At 40.1% G+C, this 21,438-nt stretch overlaps 3 protein-coding genes and 1 long non-coding RNA gene across 5 annotated transcripts; 3 read left to right on the top strand and 1 right to left on the bottom strand.

Annotated features, from left to right (window-relative positions):
• Window positions 1-3,634: 3,634 nt before the first annotated feature.
• On the bottom strand, window positions 3,635-8,618 carry LOC144632633 (pentatricopeptide repeat-containing protein 1, mitochondrial-like). Its single transcript, XM_078491316.1, has 7 exons — window positions 8,025-8,618; window positions 7,261-7,395; window positions 6,096-6,923; window positions 5,267-5,386; window positions 4,790-4,885; window positions 4,208-4,300; window positions 3,635-4,033 (listed from the first exon to the last, which is right to left on the bottom strand). Exons 1-7 carry the CDS (start codon window positions 8,610-8,612, stop codon window positions 3,791-3,793), a joined length of 2,103 nt encoding a protein of 700 aa, XP_078347442.1. The 5' UTR covers window positions 8,613-8,618; the 3' UTR covers window positions 3,635-3,790.
• Window positions 8,619-8,734: 116 nt separating this feature from the next.
• On the top strand, window positions 8,735-17,597 carry LOC144633365 (anoctamin-4-like). 2 transcript variants are annotated; one of them, XM_078492244.1, is made up of 8 exons: window positions 8,735-8,830; window positions 10,830-11,139; window positions 11,783-11,932; window positions 12,993-14,500; window positions 15,474-15,607; window positions 15,929-16,172; window positions 16,446-16,595; window positions 17,099-17,597. In XM_078492244.1, the coding sequence occupies exons 2-8, from the start codon at window positions 11,065-11,067 to the stop codon at window positions 17,454-17,456; spliced, it is 2,619 nt and encodes an 872-aa protein (XP_078348370.1). In that variant the 5' UTR covers window positions 8,735-8,830; window positions 10,830-11,064; the 3' UTR covers window positions 17,457-17,597. The 2 variants fall into 2 exon arrangements, with proteins under 2 accessions (XP_078348370.1, XP_078348369.1); XM_078492243.1 differs by lacking the exon at window positions 8,735-8,830 and adding an exon at window positions 10,017-10,170.
• Window positions 17,598-18,938: 1,341 nt separating this feature from the next.
• Window positions 18,939-19,785, top strand: LOC144631950 (uncharacterized). The gene is made up of 3 exons (XR_013566826.1): window positions 18,939-19,045; window positions 19,447-19,518; window positions 19,603-19,785. It is a non-coding gene; the product is annotated as an uncharacterized LOC144631950 (long non-coding RNA).
• Window positions 19,786-20,680: 895 nt separating this feature from the next.
• Window positions 20,681-21,371, top strand: LOC144632973 (uncharacterized). Its single transcript, XM_078491729.1, has one exon. The coding sequence runs from the start codon at window positions 20,681-20,683 to the stop codon at window positions 21,362-21,364; it is 684 nt and encodes a 227-aa protein (XP_078347855.1). The 3' UTR covers window positions 21,365-21,371.
• The last annotated feature ends 67 nt before the right edge of the window (window positions 21,372-21,438 follow it).

The following is a 21,438-nucleotide window of genomic DNA, read 5'->3' as shown; positions in this document are numbered from 1 at the left end:
TTGATTGTTTTGATTATTTATAGCATCAGGCCGGGTCTACGGGACAAGCCGTTTTGCGGGCAGACTTTGTGACGAGGGTGTGAAATGCTTTAGAGCAAATACAGCGGAACCCCGCTTTACGGACACCCGCTTAATATGAGTTGGTAGAGTTTAAGAACGGTTACGGTCAGAGTTCAGTTACAAAGGAAAGTTTTTTAGAAAACGTTCTGTTGCTGTTGAAATTCGTTTAATTTCACCTGGTTTAATTTCTTATATATAGTAATGTATCAGTCAATTCCAAGCGAGATCATTCCCCCCCGGGCATTTGACCGCTACTGAGGCCCAGATAGTGGGGAATTTGATCGAACTGAAGCCTGGATGGTCGGGCATTTGATCGTTGACAAAATGTGTCATAAACTATAAAACGCTAGCGAGCGTGGCAAGATTTCCGCACAGGACCCTACATTAATTATGCATACAATTTTCTGACTGATTAGTTCTTTTCATGATTGCTGTTTATGTATAGTGATAGTATGAAATAGTTGCATACATAATTAATGTAGGGGGCTGTGCGGAAATCTTTCCGCGAGCGTAAGCAGGTGAAGTTAGTATATGCTTACGTTAATGTAAAGGTTCTAGTTTCAACGTATCTATCTTTTCCTATTAAAATCGGCTGATAAATAGGGCAGGAGTGTCCGTTGAGACCAAGTGTTAACGAGAAGGTAACTGGCCGTTAGCGAATCCGCTCGTACTCGTAGGCAAAACGACCGCAATTCAACGAGAAAACCGACTCACAATGACATTTCAGCCCCGACTGGTGGGGCATTTGACCATGCAACTGGGGTGATCTCGCTTGGAATTGACTGATACATAAGGTTTCGACATTTTTAAATAAATAATTCCACTGTTGAAGTTATTAGAGTTTAGATCGTAAGGTTTTCGTAAAAACTATTAATTTGAGTCATAGTTCACAGTTTGCATTTGTTACAGTACGATGAAACAACGTTTTGTTGCCGTAAAAACGTTTCCCTTTGTCTTTGTGTCGATAAAACATGTATCCGTGACTTTTTTCTGAGACCCCGCTTAATACGGACACCCCGTTAATACGGACAATTTGGCCTGTCCCCTTGGTGTCCGTATTAACGGGGTTCCACTGTAGTTCTCTTCGCTTGCTTAATTCTTCCCCAGCTGGAGAGACGTCTTTTACACGAGGCTTGTCGTACTTAATTTCTGGTGCTGGCCATTTATTAGTCTCCCGACGCACGCAAAAAAGAAAACCTGGTACCCAGGGACGTCTGAAATTCCGAAAAATTCAAACTGATGACGTAACTCTAAATAGATCTGTCAGTGCCTCTGATTGGTTGGCCGCCTTTTAAATTTTCGCGCGCAAGAAACAACCAATCAGGGACACTACGAATCTCTGTTAGTTCATAAGGTATGACATCAGTATCAAATTTTCCCGGTCAAACTTCAGAGTTTTTCCGCGAGCAGTAAAGGAATTACGCGCTCGATAACGCGAAGAGCCAGGCGTGTTTACCCAAGCTTGAGATGCGCCAGGGAGAAGTGAAAAAATAACGTTCCTTTCCTCTAAGCAAGGCTCGCGCTCCATCCAAACTTATCTACCCTAGTCTGCAGCTGGCGGTGAAGATTACTCGATCAGTCGTTTAGGCATTGAACAGGAAATTTAAGGAAGATTAATCGACGATCGGATATTTTAATAAGAACCCAGAATATGACCTCGCTCACCATGAGTCCCCCATAGCTCAGTGGTTTAATAGAGCGTCCAACCGGTATTGTGGAAGGTCATGGGTTCGACTCCCGTTGGGGAACTCGGAAATTTGACTTGCGACCACTTCTCCACTTATTTTCACTTCAATCCAAGTCACCACTTATCATGTATTCGGATATTTTAAGTTCTGTTTTTGTCAATGCTGCTTGTATTAAGGGTCCTCAATGTACTACTGATGGCCCCACTGAATACAGTCAACTCTCGTTAAAGCGGACACGCTCGGGGCGTCGTTTAGTGTCCGTAATAGCGAGAGTCCGTAATAGCGGGAGTCATTCTTTTCGGCGGGGTTTTTTCAAAGAGAGCGTCCGCAAAGCGGGGTGTCCGCAAGGCGAGAGTTGACGTATACGCATAGCACTTTTGAATTTCTTTGCCTCGTAGATGGTTACAGTATATCGAGAGAACTGGCAAGCGCTTTACATGTCAAAGTAGGAGGGAGGAGGGTTTAAGCCTGGTTTTCACTAGCGACGCAAGCACAAGCGCAAGAATAACAGCTCTTATTTCACCGTGAAAACGGGTTCGGCTCAAGCAAAAGCACAAGCACATTGCAGTTTTATGCTTGTGCTTGTGCTTGCGGCAAGCACAAGAACAAGGATCAAAATTTGTCCTCTTTGCGTAATTGCGCTTATGCTTGCGTCGCTAGTGAAAACCAGGCTTTAGGGTTACACTGTTTTTTTTAGCAAGCAACGGAAATTGAGTCGGAGTCGTATGGGTGATTACGATTGTCATCAACTGAAGCTCTCGAACATCTCAAATGGATTCCGCTAGCTGGTCGACGCTTTTGGCACCGCTGCTGTGCTGTACAAAACGCTATTAAAGGGGACATTCCAGAACATTTTAACACATTCAGAACCTCAATGAAAGATTCACGCGGCTACAGCACAAGAAACAGCTATCTGCCTAGACTCCCAAAAATAAGAACTGACTGGGGAAAGATAATCACCAGCTACAAATGTACCATTGATTGGTCATCTTTACCTGATGTTTTAAAAATACCTATACCGTATGTCATTTTTAACCCGAGATTAAGAACTTTTTAATAGCAAAGTACTTTAAGCTTTTTATTTTTAGAACATTATACTTGTAATTTTATATTTTTACCTTTTTAACTTGATTTTTAACCTTGTAATTCATGTGACGGGAGCCTCCTGTTGAAAATTTTATTATTATTATTATTATTTAGTAAAAATCGAAAATCGGTGTCGTAAGCGGAGTCATAAGCACGACAGTATCGGAGTCGAAAAAATCAGGACGTTTCCATTTTCTTTTGATTCCGCTTACGATCCAGTGAAAACTTAATTGTCGAAGTCGCAAGCAGAAAGGAAGTACTCGGAGAGCTGGAATCTGAAACTCTGCTTACGACTCCGACGGGTTGATTTTCACTAGATCGCTTCTGATTAAGACTCCCACTTCGTCGCTAGTGCAAAACCAGCCTTTAAAGATCAGTTGCGTAACTGAGGGATAACGACCACCCTTCAAGAGCCATAGGCCCTCTTTTCACTTTCACCGATCTGTCATATCCACGGGATAGAATTTTCCTTTTTTCAGTGTTTTTTTGTGGCGAGCTAACAAACGCTTGATAATGACCTCCGCAGTTCAAAGTTACAGGCCTGAACTACGCGGACTGAGATCTACCTACCGCTGTCACCCCATGTTGAGTACAGGGCAAAAAGTAATCTGCCAAAACCTGATCGAATTACTCGCGCACGAGAAAAAGGCTTTCTTTAAAAAAAAATACCGGTGTGGATATCAAATGAACAACAACAACAAAATTAAACACCGTGCTAAGTGTTGGGACAGCCATTAATCAAACTGTACAGATAAAACAAACAGAAAAAGATCCCCGCATGCATTATGAAGCTGATGCTGTTTATACATGTAAGCGTTCAAATAAACGCTGGCAGTTTTTATTACGCTTTTACATTGTTACGAGGGCCGTCGATAAATGACCCACTTGAAATTAAAGCCACTCGCGTTTTCTGTGATGTCAACTGCATTGTAAAACCATATAACTTTCTCTTTACTTTAGAGATGGCTAAATTTAGAATCGTCGTCATAATCGCTTGTTTCGTCATCACTGACGTAATTATCTCTCGTTTCATCAGTACTGTCATCATAGTGATCAATATCCGAACTCGTTCCAGTCTTTCTTGTTACAGTCTCTTTTTCCAGCACTTTCGCTTTCCAGTTTTCAAAGAAAGTTTGGAACCCTCTCTGCTCGACATACCGGAATTTTCTCAACTTTACCAAACGGTCATCCATGGTTCTCTAAAAACAGAAATAATGTAGCAAATAATTTACATCACGATCAAGGATTCACAGGTACAGAATGCAAAATAAGGGGCAGAAATGGCGGCGTTTGGAACGAGGGTGACGGCCTGGAGTAAAGGAGGTCAGGGGAGTAGGTCTAGGGGAGGAGAGAGAGAACTTAAGACTTCTTACCGCGATATCTGGCTTGTTGCAGGGTAATTTGTAAGCTCGCTCAAGCACTTCCATCATTCTCTCAGTAGGCTGTACATCGTCATTGGTCATCCTCTGGTGATTGTAATAAAAAAAAATAATAACTACAGAGTTAGACAGACAGACAGCCTACCTACCTAAAACCCACCCACCTAACCTAACCTACCTACCTACCTACCTACCTACCTTCCTACCTTCCTTCCTTCCTTCCTTCCTTCCTTCCTTCCTTCCTACCTACCTACCTACCTACCTACCTACCTACCTACCTACCTACCTACCTACCTACCTACCTACCTACCTACCTACCTACCCCCCCCCCCCACCTACCTACCTACCTACCTACCTACCTACCTACCTACCTACCTACCTACCTACCTACCTACCTACCTACCTACCTACCTACAGACACACAGTATTATTCTATCCAATTGTCCACACCATTAAGTATGAAAAACAAGGTAACATGGTTGATGATGATGAAATAAATCTCTGTCTGGGTACTTGGTAGTTTTCTTGTCATTGTGCGGGAAAACCTGCCAGTGAAGCAGACTATTTTAGACAAACCTTGACCAGTTGGATAATGTAACTGAACTGCCTCCGTTTAGCTGCTCCTGTGATCAGCACTCCATACACAGACTGGTCTGCAGTAATTCCCTCAGACTATAGCAAATCAGAAAATAGAAAACAGGTACATGATTCAATGCATGTACATGTGAAGTAGGTATGTTATGATCAATACTAGAAATGGTCCAGTTCGAAAATGGCAATTCCTCAAACTTTCATTTTTACACTGGCAGTGAAATATTCTGCAAGCAATTTTTTCACTGTAGCAATAAATTAGAAAACAAAAATGAAGCATTTTTTAATCCCCAAAAAGGGAACTGAGAGTGTGCGAAGATGTCTTTAGCCTGGAATGGGTTGTATCAACAAGTTAGAAAGAAAGGTAATTATCTTTGCATCGCACCAGCAACCCCCCGGCACCAAAACATGTACACTGTAAAACTTATTTCTCTAAATCAAAGTATGAGCCACATTCCAAACCTTCATTTCATCCAGCAAAGAAATTCCTTGCTTTTGGTTTTTGCAGCCATGTGCTAGTGCCTGATATGATTTTTCTGATGGAGAAATCTTCAATGTTTCTTTTAGTTCCTGTATGTAAACCTGCAAAACGATTTGACTTTAGTTTACATGGATACCTGTATTCAATGTGTTAGATAATATGGGTAGTTACATCAGAGGTGAGACAGAACATTGGGAAAAAAAAAAAAAAAAAAAAAAGGGGGGGAAGGGGAAACAAAAAAGGGAAAAATGAAGCCGGGATGGTACGGATATTTTCTGAATCGCCCAAGATCAAAAACATATTATTTGCCACATCATTCTATGATTGCACTTAGACTGGATACATGAATGTTTAATCAGCAAAAAAAGGGGGGGGGAGGGGGCAACCAAACAAACAACATCAACAAAGACATTTACTAGATCTCTAGCTACAGTAGGTCCAAAGAACCCAACTTGTGATTAATCTATTTTTTTCAGTATGTACCATGTAGGTTTATGCAGTAGCTAAAAATGTAACAAAAATGGTGTTCACTTTCAAGAGCCACTGTGGTTGTGGTTGGCCCAGCCACCTAAATCGTTTTAACTTAAATGTGATCATGTTGTTACAACAACACTTTGTAGACTTCATTGCCATTGTGGTTTGCTTTCACATACAAATAGCTGAAGATGGCATGTGGGAGAGGGGCGGGGAAGTGATTGCATGTGTCATGTGCTCCTCTGGTTAGGTACTAAAGAAGAGACAGATCATGGTGTTTTCTCAAATTACATTCCAAGTTCAATTATTATTATTGAAATAGCATTTCACTGATACCTTTGCCTCCTGTACACCCTCATCCATAGCCTTCATCTTGATCAGAGTGTTATAGAAAGTAGCATCTGAAGATATGTTACAGCTCTTCATCAGTTCCATCAAGTACTCTTCTTCTTCCTTTGATGACGTCATGTACAGCAGCAGTTGAAATGTCCGTACATCCGGATACACATTCTCAACAGCCATCATCTGAATAAACTTCTCTACACCAGGAAAGAAGTGGTGCAACTCTAAAGTCCTGTCATTTTGTTTTGCACTATTGTTCCCTTCTTGTAGAGAATTTTCGGCGACATTCAACTTGTCGAGTGTAGGCGAGCCTTCCTCTTCGTCATCAGTAAGTTCAGTTGAGCTTTCTGTCGGAGTTTCTGTGACATTAGAACTCTGCACAGACTTTTGCTCCTGGGCAGCAACTTTAAAATCTCTCATAACCTTTAACACCGAGTTGAAAATGTAAATATCTGGCTCTATTTGAAGAGCCTTCATTTCTTCAAGAATTTTAAAAGCCGTGCTGGGTCCTTCAACTTTATCAAAACAGCAGGCAGCCAACAATGAAGAAAAGGTGTGGCCATCTGGCTCAACCTTGTTGTCCTGCATTTCTTGGTAGATGTCAAATGCTTGGTGTGGATTACCGCAAACAACTAAAGCCTGGATGGCGGCATTGTAAGTGATGACATTCATCTCCAGTTCCTGTTTGGCTGTTCTCTTGCTGATTTCAGCGAGCAGCTTTTCTACACGCTGCAAAGCATGTCGTGGGACTGACGCCTTAGCACAAGCATTGAATAAGCTGGAGAAGGTGTGAGCTGTGGGTTTCATGCCTCTCTTCTTTACCTGAGGAACAATAAAAAACATACATATACTTTGCTTTAAAATAATCATCTAATATAATTCTGACTAATAGAAAATTGCTCTTAGTTTCCACACTTTCAAGACAAAAGTGTGGGGTACGGTACTCAAGCAATAAGCGATTTGCTTTCTGTACACGTACATGCTGTGCCATTAGTCTGGAATTTTGTTGAGGACTCAAGTATTCAAACCCTCACTAGAACAATAAGTTAGATAAGTGTACTTTTAATCGATAGCACTGCTTTGAGAGAATTATTTATTATGAAATCAACTAATATTCCATCATTACCCATACATGTAGCCTTACATAATGATTACTTACATCATTGAAAATCTTAAAAGCTTTCCTGACTTGTCCTTTCCTGGCATATGCTGAAATGAAGATGTTGTAAACCTCTACTGTAGGATATAACTTGTTCTCTTTCATAGATGCCAAGAGATTAAGGGCTTCTTCAACCTGGTTATGATGATTAAAAGTAATTTCAATATCTACTTGTGATAAAAGGGTAAAAACAAAATCATAAGCTTGAAAGAGGATTTATTTCATGTTGTGATTGCCTGGCAGATTGATAGAGAAATCACTGGTCCCATGCTTTTGATTCAACCTTTGCAACAATCTTAATACAAGGTTTATTACGGGCTTTTCAACTCTTTAATCTGGTATTTATAATTATTGTAAATTCTCTAAAAAATTTAACACGTCATGACTCTCAAGTTTGAAATATAAAAAAAAACATGCATCCTATCCATATTTCCTTTTTTACTAAAAAAGTGATGATAAAGTTCCATCTGGATTGATTAGGTTTGATCAACTGTCAAATTGAGACATTTTATTATATCCAACCGCACCTCCCCCCTCCACCTGATGGAAAGCAACCTCCATCACAAACCCTGCCAGAGTATTTTTTCAAAGAAGTTTGGGTGTCGGAATTGTGCCTTCCATTGGATTTAAAGGTCAGGCATGGTATTACACGACTTGCCACAGACAAAAACAAACAAAGCATAGCATGCATTTGCGAATGCATAGTCAGCCATAAAGACATTGTCTGGTGTGTAAGTGTAACCGGAAGTGTATTATAACCTCACCTTGTCATCTCGAGTAAGCCGTAACATTTGTCTGGCATACCAATTCATTTTTCTTTTTCTGTCTTCTAAGCCATATCTTCTTTCCCATCGATTTCCTTCCTCTTCCTCAGGTCGAAAATCTTTAAATAAATATCTGGAAGGGCGCAAAGTTATGTTCCCAGATTTCTGACTTTTCCATTTCAAAAACTTCCCTCCCTTGCCAGTTTTCATTTTTGATTTTGGAGATTTGTCGTCCATGTATTCTTCTTCATCTTCACTCTCAGTTTCTGGATCAGAATCGAGGTCTTTCTCTTCTCTCTTATACTTGCTGTTCTTCGAACGTGATTTTGAACCGATTGTGTCCCGACTGAACGAATGACTAAGTGATTGCGCGTTAGCAAAACCTTGGGCTTCCAAACCTTGTTTTGTTCCCGTTTCGCTCCGTCTTTTCGCCATCACTGGCAAAGATTTGGAATAGAAATGGCACGTGCTTGTACTAAACGTATTCTTTGTGACATATCCCTGCGTTAAAGAACGTCCAGATTCGCTAACACGGTGAAGAAACCAGTGTAATCTCTCGTAGCGCAACTTCCTGATCGCGGCCGCCATGTTGGATTTCATCGCCCATGGGGTCTTCCGCTGATCGCTTGCGTGTTCTTGTTTTTCTCCGGAAATGCACTGTGGGATTTGACTATAAATAGCCTCTCCTCTTCTCTTATCACAGAAAACACGCTGCGACCCATGTGCAATGGCACGTCAAGGAATGATTTTTCAAACAACCTTTTGAGCTTGTTTTCTTGATTTTTTTCATCTGCAAAAAGTTTAAGGTAAGAATAATCATTTCTACATATTTGTCTTTAGAAATCGACAAATTTATAAAGCAGTAATTACCGTGAATTATTACGAAAACACATGGTGTCTCGGCTTTATTTGATTCATTTGACACGCAATAACGCAACGTAAAAGCAGAATTCTTCAGTTTTATAACTTTCGGCATTGTGACGAGATTTCGAAGTCATGCACTCCTCGCTTAACTCTTGAAAAGACAAATTTAGGCTGTGATTATTTTTCATTCACTAGTCGCCTCTTATATTTTCTTCATGGAAAAGAAAAAGAAAATAATATTTCGCTTTCCTCTCATGGGAAGTTGTACCAACTTCCGGTTTGTCAGGGCCTTTGAATGGGTTGATAAAAGATTTCGAAATTACTGGAAATCTCATGAGACTTTCTTTGTTGCTGAATATCTTTGCAATTTAATTCGGTAGGCATCGAATCATTCATTTTGTAGCGAGTTAGCTGTCCGAACGCATTATGTGTCTTTGACCTTTGACTTCACCATATATTTTATTTTCAAAGCCGTTAATAAACAATTGCGTCACGCCACAAATCGCTTCAATACCATTTTTTTCTCGCGCGCTAAATTTTTCATACCCCTGTTCAGAAGTTTTCATCATTCTCCCTTCTACTGACGCTAAAAAGCCTTCGTGGCTACTGCGAAAATATGTTAACCGGTTCGTTTTTGAAGGAAATACAGAAGATGTCTGCATGTTGGCTATGGTAAACAGAAATGGTCCACAATATTCCCGCTCTTTCACCAGGTATATTTGGCGGCAACGGAAATTTCCTGGAAATTACACTATTTAATTAAAGGACTCCATTCAATTAGCTGGGTAAATTTTATTTGTAAGGAGCGTCCGAAGTACTTTTTTGAGGAAAAAAACACCATCGGTCCATAAATTCACGTTTAAACTTTTACTTTTTGTATAACTACTTATTAATTACGTTCTTGACGGAAAGAAAATTAAATGCTTACCGTAGAATGAAATGTTCATGCGCGCAGAGTTTTTTCCCCTAATTCAACTGTGTAAACAGATATGGAAAACTATGCTTCAGCCGTAATTGGTATAAAATCAAGTTTGGCAGGTGGCATTCAACAAAGCAACAAACAGCTCTGTCTTTTCTAGGTATCCCTCTGGCACAAATGTCTACGGAGTAAGAATGCCAAAAGCGTTGTTTTGCATAAATTAGCTCAAAAATTCGCATTAACAATGCAAAGGCATCTCCGCCTAATTTGATTGCAAAATCGAAATTGCACAAAGATAAATTTTAGCCTCCCTTAGGGACTGCCAAAAATGGACAATTCACGAGTGTTTTGTCTTGTTGGAAGGTGAGTTGTTTTCATTTAGTTTCAACTGAATAACAGAGCCTAAAAACACACATTATAATCAATTTTCAGTTTACCTGTATATTATTTTTGCAATAACTAATGTGATAGGGTACAGTACAACTTGAGTTCGAAAAGAACGATGAAACATAACTGTTCTAATAATCAATATTTATTGCTTTAAAGATTATAGATTTTATTACTTCGCGGCGTGTAAAGAATTTCTCATCACTTAACTTTGTGGTCCAGAAAATCTCGCGTCGGTACAGATTTCAAGCGCTTTATAAAATCATAATTTACTGGGGACTACCAAAAGAGTACAATATTGAAATATACGAACTTGGGTACCGTGATTCAAAACACTTCCTTTCAAAGAAACAAAAATGGATGTTGATTTTTTTATTTTTTTTTAGTTTGGAATAAAATACTTAAATGAGTAATTCAGTAAATGAAAATATTTTTGCAAAAATTCAAAAGAAAAAAAAAACAGCGGTTTGCCACCTGCTTACCACCATATAATTCCGTTTTCCACCTGTGCGAATTTTGTTTAGAAAACACTATTGTTTATAGAAAGTTATTTTTTGATATATCTGTTTGCATTGGTGTCTTAAATGCCGGCTGACTACGCATCGCTCGACTGAACAAAACCGTTTAATTTTCAGTGATCCCAATTCACGAGTCACCCCAGACGAAATTAAAGCTGAGGAAATCAGTAATCTACCCTCTGGAAGCAATACAGACAGAGACTCGCTAAAAGCGTCCGACAAGTCTCAACGAAACAGTCCTACACTTCGCTGGAGTCAATCTTCCCAGAAACGCGACAGTTACGTCGCGGCGATAAGCACTTCGCAACTCAACCTCGATGATTTGTCTAGCAAGAGAGGAAAGTCTTTGACAATGGAAGAAATACTTTTACAGGACAGAGGCAAGGATAGAGCGAGATCTCTAAATGGCAATGAAATGTCAAATAAGGTGAGGAACTTTGCCAATCAGTTAAATACGACCAATGTCTCAGCTGATAGGTAGTAAGTAGACTAGAGCTTTTGTAAAAGTATACTCGAATCGCATACAGTCAACTCTCGTTAAAGCGGACACGCTCGGGGCGTCGTTTAGTGTCGGTTAAAGCGAGAGTCCGTAATAGTGGCAGTCATTTCCAGTCAAACTTCTTTCGCCGGGGATCTGAATTTTGTCCGTAATAGGGAGTATGCGCAATAGCGGGGTGTTCGCAAGGCGAGAATTGACTGTATATACAAAAATATTTGCGGGATAGTCAAGCTAAACGTATTTTTCTATGTTAATAAACTATGTTAATGAAAGAAGAGATGAGAGCGCGGTATAGACAAACGCGACACGCGGACCAACGCCAAACATATTCGTTAAAAATGTTCTGCGCTTTTGTGGACCCAGTGATTTAGTTTTTGATTTGCAAAGGACTGAATAAAATACCACTCTTACTTAGAGATTTTAAGGCCGCCACTCAAAATTAACATCACGTCAGAATACATGTGATCAAAGCACATGTTCTCACCGCCATGACTGTGCGTGTTCTTGTATTTGTTCTAGGAGAAAACAGAAACAATCAATACTAATTTAATATTGTGTTTCTTTGCTGCAGAAGATTGATTACGTGTTAGTTTATTCTGAGCCGGAGACAGGGAAAGAAAATGATGAGGAAGAAAAGGAAAAAGCAGATATGAGAGAAAAATACGAAGATAATCTTAGAAAACAGGGATTGATGGTGGAGCATGTTACATCGGACGAGCAGGTTTGTGAACCGAATAATTTTGTTTTGGAAGTCAATGGCCGGTTTCACACTAGAGACGGACAAATTGTCTGGGACGGACATGTCGTCTTAGTGTAAAAAGGGGACGGACAGGATTTTGGACGTACAAGTCGTCTAAATTTGTCCGTCGATTTGACCGTCTGGTTTCGAGGACGACGTGGTCGTCTAGACGGACAACTTGTCAAAAAGCTGTCTTAAATTCACACTAGACGAACAAATCGTCAGACGACTTGTCCATCTAGACGATTTGTCCGTCTTCTAGTGCGAAAACGGCCATTGTTAAAAGTTTCCTGACACTTAAATACATTTATTTTCTCAGGCTCTATACTTGCAAATTTTTGTTGATTATGTTGAAACGATTCAGTGTACTTCAATAAACAGATGCAATGTGCATAATACACTGAATGTTATTCAAAGTTATGTAAATGATGACAGAGGGACTCAGCTATTGTTGTATTCTTCTTAACAGCTGTACCTGTCTGTAAGACGTAACTTACCAACAAAATTATCAAGTGTTTTGTTGAAATTGTGAATGTTATTCATACGTTTCTGGCTACTGTTGTTACAACATAATAAGTTACAATGTTCGTTTCAAAGAAGTATTTCCTTTGAAACTAAGGCGTTTTTTTAACGGCCTCGCGCAACACTTCGCCAAATGGCACAAAAATTGCGTTATTTGCAATTTGTCAAATCAGACTAGAGGTTTCCGAACTGAAAGCTGATCGTAAATTACCTTTTTATGTAAAGAGTAGAAAAGGGGCAGTATAGGTTGTTCTTTTTCAAATTTATGCTGGGGGGGGGGGGGGGGGCGGGATGGGAAAACCGGGCCCAATTGCCTCTCCCTAGCTTGACCAGCCCCTAAATCTATTCTAATCTATTTTAAATTTTAAACTGGATTGATTTTGTTCGAGTCACCAAACAGATTTCGTCAGGTCTGGTCACGTAGCTGATAAGTATCTGTACCCATTTCTGTTCGACCGATGAATTAAAATTAAATTTCTTAGCTCCTTACATATTTATTTTCTACTTTTTTCCGCTACAGGAAAATATTGTGTTTGTTCTCATTCACGCCCCCTGGGACGTTCTCGCCAAGTGCGCGGAAGAAATGATGATTCGTGTCCCTGTTCGCGAGCCTCCGGCAACTCGTATAAAGTCCTCTAGGAAGAGCCGATGGTTACAAAAGGCCAAAAATGTTCTAAACATCTTCCAAGTCCAGGATGACTCAGATATGAAAACCGAGCGCCAAGTCACAGCGTTTTTCAGCAGGGCAAAGATCGAATGCTTTCTCATTGAAGATCGGGAAACGTTTTTCTCCGACATCGACCGAAGTCGAATGACACATCGTTTGCTACTCTCGACCAAGTATTCGTCGGAAATGGACGACTTCGGAATCTCTCGACTGCTTTACAAAGGGGTCTACACGGTCGCGTATCCTTTGCACGAAAATCTTCGGACAGAAAACGAAGACGATTCCCCGGTAAACGAGCGACAACGTCTTTGCAAGAACTGGGCGTCTTTTAGGCAGTGGTACAAATATCAACCATTAAATGCGATAAAGAACTACTTTGGAACTCGAGTGGCTTTCTATTTTGCCTGGCTAGGAACTTACAATTTCATGCTTGTAATTGCCGCTTTGGTCGGCTTGTGGTGCTTCGTGGCTGGCCTAATAACAATGGCGACCTTTAAACCTGTGAAAGAAATATGCGATGAAAGTAACTCGCAGTTGTTTTACATGTGTCCGTTGTGTGACAGAGACTGCAGTTACTGGACGTTAACAAAAAGCTGCGATTATGCCAAAGTCACGCATCTGTTTGACCACGAAGGAACAGTATTTTTTGCTATTTTCATGTCACTATGGGCAACCGTGTTTCTGGAGGTGTGGCGAAGACGTCAGATTAGCTTAGCCTACGAGTGGGACATGCTACACTTTGAGGAAGAGTTCGAGCCTCCACGACCGGCTTTTGTCACTAAAGCGCAAACCAAGAGACCAAATCCTGTCACTGGGAAACCAGAACCTTACATTCCGTTTAGGCTCCGTGCTGGAAGATTCACGTGCGGGTTCATGATCGTTGCGTTCATGGTACTCCTTGTGATTGCTACGTTAGTGGGGGTTGTCATTTACCGAGCGGCTATGGTTGCTGTTTTGTCCGCGTATCCTGACGAAGACGTTCAACAAGGTGCGCGCGTTATTACCTCGTTAACAGCTTCTGTGCTGAATCTCCTTGCTATTACCGTGCTAGGCTTGGTGTACGAAAAAATCGCTGTTGCGCTCACAGAGTGGGAAACGCCACGGACCAGAACAGAGTATAACAATATCTTAACATTGAAGCTATTTTCATTCCAGTTCGTGAACATGTACTCTTCTCTGTTTTACATAGCATTCTTTAAAAGCAGTCGGATCATCGGTTATCCTGGGAATTACAACCGTATTGCTGGAGGGCGAATGGAAGGCTGTGATCCTTCAGGCTGTTTTATTGAGCTGTGTATTCAATTGGCTGTTATCATGGTGGGAAAACAGTTCATCAATTCTATTTCCAAGTTTGCTATACCGTAAGTGATTGCCTTACGATTACGTTATTTCTTAAAACAGTTCAGGTCCAAAGTGGAACCTCCTTTCAAATTTAAGTTCCGAGAATTCAGAAGTACATCAAAGGAATGACGCATTGTAGATTACTTTGTTCTTTTGCTGTTCTCGGGTGTCTACATACTGATTATGCAGGGAAGCACTTTATTCGACTTTTTGAACGTTTTATGGAAATTAATACAGTGGGATCCCCGTTTCTCGAACCTAGCTCCAAGGAAAACAAAACTTGAATCGAGAAATCGGGTTTTTAAAAAATGGTGATGGGTGGTGGAATTGCAGAGTTCGACTTAATGAAGCAAATATAGGAGAAAAGATTTTGTTTCGAGTTGTCGTAAGCGTCGATCGAGAAATCAAGGGATCGAGAAATCGGAATTAAATTCTGCGCGCGCTCTTATTAGCTAAAAATGACGTTTTATCATGCAGAGTATATTCCATAAAGCAAACAAAGAAGCCAAAGGCATACATTGTGCTTTCATAAAAAGCACCTCAGTTATTTGAAAACTCTTGAGAGGTGCATAAATACTCGCTTGCGGCTCGTGCTTTGTGAATTTCTGTTGACTAGTGTTCTCAAATACTCTTTGTGCTATACATACGGCCATACACATAGTGTGTGTGTGTGTGTGGGGGGGGGGGGGGGACAGGGGGGTTTTGAACCTCCCGCCTCCCGTCCTTTCTCCCGCTTCCCGTCCCTTTCTCCCGCCTCCCGCCCCTTTCCGTAGCTTTTCTCTCCTGTTTGTTCCATGTCTATTGCAAAATATAACGAAAGTACGAAATTCCACTCGTTCCGTTCCTCCACCTAAGATCCCCTTCTCGCCTCTCTCCTCCCCTTCCCCCCCTTTTCTCCCTCCCCCCCCTGTCCCCCTCCACTAGTGTCATTTAAAAAGAAAAATATTCGGCCACTTTTTTATGTGTGTTTGTGTGTTTTTTCTTTGTTACCAGATCTTTGGTACGCTGGTGGTATGGCCGCTCTCGTAAGGACACTGATGACAACGCACATCCTCGCCAGTGGGAAACAGACTACCTTATAAACAGTGAACCTGAGCTAAGAATGTTTTACGAATATCATGATATGGGTACGAAATAATCATTCAGTACTTTAAAAATAAGGCGTGTTAAAGTCACTGTACGTTCTTTCCATGCACGCTTCCTCACTCGTTAACAAACTAATCGTAGCAGTATGCAAGGAGTAACTTGTCAGGTTTGAACATAGTAATACGACCTACTGTAGGTCCAACGAGTCTTTTATAGCTCAATCAGTTTCATTTAACAGGTCTTTTGTGTTCCAACTTCAAAATGCCAACACTGTGATTCCCATACATTTATTGTGTGCAATGAGTAATTCTAACAATGAGTAATTACTAACAACAAAAATGTTTCCTTTATAAAACTTTTAGCGATCCAGTTTGGTTTTGTTACGATGTTCGTGGCAGCGTTTCCGCTGGCTCCATTGTTCGCACTCATCAACAACATCCTGGAACTTCGTATAGACGCCATTAACTTTGCGGTGAACTTCCGCCGACCGGTAGCAGAACGGGCTCAAGGGATTGGAATCTGGTTTGGAATTCTTCGTACGATCAGCTGGTTTTCAGTGTTGGTGAATTCTTTCGTGATTGCCTTTACTTCTGAATTCATTCCGAGGTAAATTCATACACCAAATGACGTTTTTGAGAAGCGCTCTTCTCTTCTCTTCTCTTCTCTTCTCTTCTCTTCTCTTCTCTTCTCTTTCTTGTCTTGTCTTGTCTTGTCTTGTCTTGTCTTGTCTTGTCTTGTCTTGTCTTGTCTTGTCTTGTCTTGTCTTGTCTTGTCTTGTCTTGTCTTGTCTTGTCTTGTCTTCTCTTCCCTTCTCGTTGTCTCCTCTTTCTTTCTTTTTTTTTAATTAAATTGTTTTTTTTCTGTTTATTTGTTTTCCAGGGAAGTATACAAATACGCGTACAGCCCCGATGGAAGTCTAGTTGGTTATGTCAATAACAGCTTATCTTACTTTAACATTAAAGACTTCAGTGAAATGGCCCTGCCTCGAGACCCTTTTAAAAATCTGCCCTATAACAAGTCCTACTGCAGGTCAGTAAGTTTATCTAATGACCGGTCATTAGATAAATAGTATACATTGAAACACATATTGATACACAAGAATCACATTCGTCTTTAACTCGGTGGTACGTCCTTTCATGTATGAATCAAAGCAGTTTAGAAGGCCCGTTCTTTAACACAGATAGCGGTGTGAACCCAAGAATATCAATAGCTCGTCTAGTGTGATCGTCAGGGTAGTCCTGAAAACAATTGTTATTGGTTATTCGATGACAGACCTCATCGGAAATTATCTTCAGAGTTAAGGGAGAAGTTTGTTTGAATTTTCTGACAAAACAGGAAGCAAAATTTCGAGGAATATTTTTTTGTAGACATTATTAATTGGCCCTATACCCACCTAGGGTTATGGCCATAAGTCAAGTAAGTCAATTAATCCAGAAGCTTATGGGTCCATATCTAACTTTTTAATGCTTTTTTGTGTAAGGAATTGATTTTTCGATGGTTCATTGACTGTATCTTGTTTCGTTTTTCTTTAGGTACAAGGAGTATTTCGAGCCTGTTCAGCCCTATGATTTCAACCGCCAATATTTCTTTGTCCTCGCTGTTCGACTTGGTTTCGTCATTATCTTTCAATACTTCGTGTTCTTCACTGTCGGATTCCTTGACTGGATCATTCCCGACGTCCCCCGCAAACTTGAAGTCAAGATAAAGCGGGAAAATTACGTCGCCAGGGAATGCCTGACTCGAAGCGAGGCTGAAGCTTCACGTGACCTGGATGCACGCGTGTCATACACAGGTGGTTCTTCGAACTCTCTTTACATGTCTTGCGAAAATGTTAACAAATCCAGAAACTCGACTGTTGGTGGGAGCAAGCTTAGTATCAATCGAGTATGACAATAGCACAAAAAGAACAATCCGCTTGATGCTTTTCCTGTGATTTATGATGAGGCTTACAAGACCATGTTTCAGTTTGTGCGGTTTTCAGTTCAGTATTGAACTGAATAAATCTGGAATTGCGTTACTTCACTCCATGATTGACTTAAAAATCTTGCGCTACATTTGCAACCGATTAGATGCAAAACCAAAACCAATAGAGACTGGGTCACCCGCGTTTTCCCGCACTTAATTTGCGCTGAAAACGTTTTTGCTATAATATTTCTACAAGAAATAGCCCAGCAAAATCAAACACTATGTTAGAAATTTAGTTTTCCTGGTAGCTGCCCCCGCTGCCCCTCCGCTAGGTACAGTTACAGACCTGCGCTCTTTGCTTTGTAATTTGCGTTTTTGTAACAGCTCTGTGATTAGTTGAAAATAACCGTGCAACCTTACTAGCCAATAAGATAAACTGCGATCTTGTTTTCTCAGCCAATTCGGTGCAGAACCAACTGGGTTCCTGAGGTTTCCCGTGCTTGCCAGCGGTTGCAAGGTTCTTCTGCGAACTCTGATTGGCTCACTGCGATATTCGTCCGTGTTGCGATTGGCCAGATCAGGGCGGGGCCCTGGCCTGGTCAGTGTAACAAATTTGGCCTTTTTTTCCACAGTTATAGAAACTCTCTCATACCTTTTTGCGGATCGCTGCTAATCAAAACGAGTTATAAATATAATTAGGCAAATATGTGGTAAGATTTAAGTTGTATTTTTTTCTTTTTTTTTTAAAAAAAAAAAAATTAAAAAAACAACCTTCGCTTTAAAAATTCCCATTCACCCACCCGTCTAAAAAAACAAAAATTTATTAATTTTTGTGCTTGCATGGAAGTGAGGCCGTTATGACATAAGTTGTATAGCGAGGTGCATATATGTTTATGATGTCCTGATGTATTTTTTTCTCAATGACGTTGCCTTAGTTAATAGTCCTCGAGATTTGTAAAAATAAATCTTGTTTTTGCGATAAAAAGTCAATAAATGTTGGTAATAAAGGCTTACTGTTCAGTTTTTGTTTATACTATGTATGAAGTATTAAAATCTCCTGCTCCAATAAATAGCGATTCATACTATACGTAGAATTACCCCCCCCCCCCCCCTCGCCCCTCCCCGTTAAAATAGCATTACGATGATTCACCTGGACGACTGCATTTCGAGGACACTGGTTCCAAACAAATCAACAGGTGAATTTTGGTAGAAAAAGCATAAAATGCACATTGCATGTGTATTTCAGCGGTATTGCAATTTCGAGAGATTGGAAGACCTGTGGGTGTGATAAATAAATGTCCTTTTCCGCGATATTGTTCATTTCTTCTTTCTGATTGGATGATAATTACGTGAAGTCTTTTCACATATATATGTGAATTCTTCGCATAACAATAATCCAATCAGAATAATTGATTAGAGTTCAGTGTTCTTGAGCTCTTCTGCTATAGTTCATGTGCTCCAGCAGTGTTTAACTCCGCAGAATTTTGGCGAACATTAACAAATTGAACCTCGCTGCCCCAACTTTAAAACCAGTTTGCTTTGAAGTAAATGGAGAAAAAGAAACTCGTCCAGAGGTAAGTTAAAATGAAGTTCCACTGTTACACTGCAAAAATAATGTTCTTTAGTAGTTTATTTATTGACAAGAGTTCGGTATATGCTTCGGTGGTTAAATACAATTGATCATGATTCAACAGCTTGAGAACTAGCCAAAAGGTTCCTTTCGAATTCCTGCCCGGTGTCATCGCACACGGCTTTACAACAATTTTGAATCACTATATCAAGTTCTGAGCAAGGTTAGCTCCCCGACAAATTCTTCAGTTGAAAGATATGTTTGTCCACTTGTTTTGTATAAAAGCGAATTAATGGTGAGAAATTAACGGCTTGTTTTCTTGTTTGGCTGGTCATATTATGTTTTAAACGGAACTTTCATAATTATATTTTTCTATTGTTATTTACTTCTTTGAGTTGTTTTTAGGAACGAAACTATGTTTTCGTATGGCGCTTTGGACGAGAACAGAAATATGCCTGAAAAACAGTTCACTGTTGCGTAAGTAAACCTAAGTACAATTGTTTAAAATCATTCTTCGTACCATGATTTTGTATGTTGCAAAAATAAGCATTTCCCCTTTAGGAAATGTAAGCAGATGAATGACCATGAAGCGGTTGATGAAAATATGAACGCTGTGACACTCGCTGGCGAAACTTCTCCTCCGAAGTCTACGGACAAAAGGTGGGTTTTATAGGATCTTAGCTGATTAAGATTAAGCTGGCCAAGTAAATAACACTGAATTTTGGTCAGGTAATAAATCTGATTTATACAGGCAGGCGCGTGCTGGGTTTTTAGAGGGTGCTCGTCAGTGACAGGAATATTTATTAGGTGGTTATAAAGCGGCGCCGAGGCGCGGCCTCTGGGGGTCTGGGGGCTTGCCCCGTTTTTGTCTGGGCCTGGTGCTTTTTCGCATGTGCCGCCCCTCCCCCCCCCCCCCCCCCCTCCTACGCGCCTGACACAATACCGACGCGTCGAAACCCGGTGAACACGAAATATGTGCATTCTAAGATATATTGAAACAGCGATATGATTCGCTTGTATGTTTTGAATAAACGTTAATTAATCCGTAAGTTATGATATGGAGCGATCGAAAAGAACGGGCGAACCTTAAATGCTTCTTAGCAGTAGTTTAAACTATAAAGTTTACACATGGAGGATTCGAAAGTTACGAGTGAAACATAAACAATCCATAGTTTACATATACTTTTCGCTTTCACGATCAAAAGTTACAACGGAAACTTAAGCAATCTGTGGTAAGTAAACCTTTAATACTATAAAAGGTTAGGAGGCTAGGAGGGACTACTATCGAAAGTGTTGTAAGCTTAAGCTTTCAACCAGTCAACACTGTTAAATTGAATTTCGTTGAACTTTAATATCATAATTCGTATTATGGAGCGATCTAACTTTTGTTGGGAGCGATCTGACTTTTTTGACGGAGCGATCTAACTTTGATTGCATGGGAGCGATTTAACTTTGGTTGGGAACGATTCGAAAGTTACGAGTGAAACATAAACAATCCATAGTTTACATATACTTTTCGCTTTCACGATCAAAAGTTACAACGGAAACTTAAGCAATCTGTGGTAAGTAAACCTTTAATACTATAAAAGGTTAGGAGGCTAGGAGGGACTACTATCGAAACCTTACAAAGACAAAATCCATGTTAATCGGTAGCAACAGAAAATTAGTAAATATTTCCTCAATGTCTCTATCTAGTTTTGATTGTAAATTAGATAGTGTTAGTACGTTTAAATATTTAGGGATTAAGCTGGCCTCAGACTTCACATGGTCTGATCATGTAGAGTATGTAATTTCTAAAGTAAATCAGCGACTTGGTCTTTTACGTAGGATCAAACATTTGTTACCTTTCACCGCTCGCCTACTTTTCTACAACAGCCTTGTTTTACCAATTTTTGATTATGCTGATCTTGTGTGGGGCGACAAGAACAATGTGGAGCTTATGAATGACCTACAGGTTTTACAAAACAAAGCCGCGAAAATCATCCTGGACAGACCACTTTATTCGTCAGCTTCTGATGCCCTCGTAGCTTTAAAGTGGCTTAACCTAGAACAACGTAGATTTTATCATCGCTGTATATATGTTTATAAGTGTATAAATGGACTTATGGATCACTCTATGGAGTTACTAGCTAACAGGGACATTCATAGCTATAACAAAAGGAATAAAGACATGCTTAGGCTACCTCATGTAACCAAAAATTGGGGAAAGCAGAGAGTGTGTTATCACTCTCTGAAAGACTGGAATAACCTAGACAGAGACACCAGAAATGCACTTGATTTTGTAAATTTTAAGCGTAGCGTTCTAAGTAGGTTTTTTAGTTAATTCTTTCTTTTGTAGTCAAGTTAGTTTTTAATTATAGTTTTTAATTCTTAGGTAGTTTTCGTTTTATTGTATAT

The sequence above is a fragment of the Oculina patagonica genome, chromosome 12, assembly GCF_052425735.1.
Source record: "Oculina patagonica isolate OP01 chromosome 12, crgOcupat, whole genome shotgun sequence".
Taxonomy (NCBI): Eukaryota; Metazoa; Cnidaria; class Anthozoa; order Scleractinia; family Oculinidae; genus Oculina; species Oculina patagonica.
The sequence above is the reverse complement of the archived record's forward strand: the minus strand, read 5'-3'. Positions and strand labels throughout refer to the sequence as shown.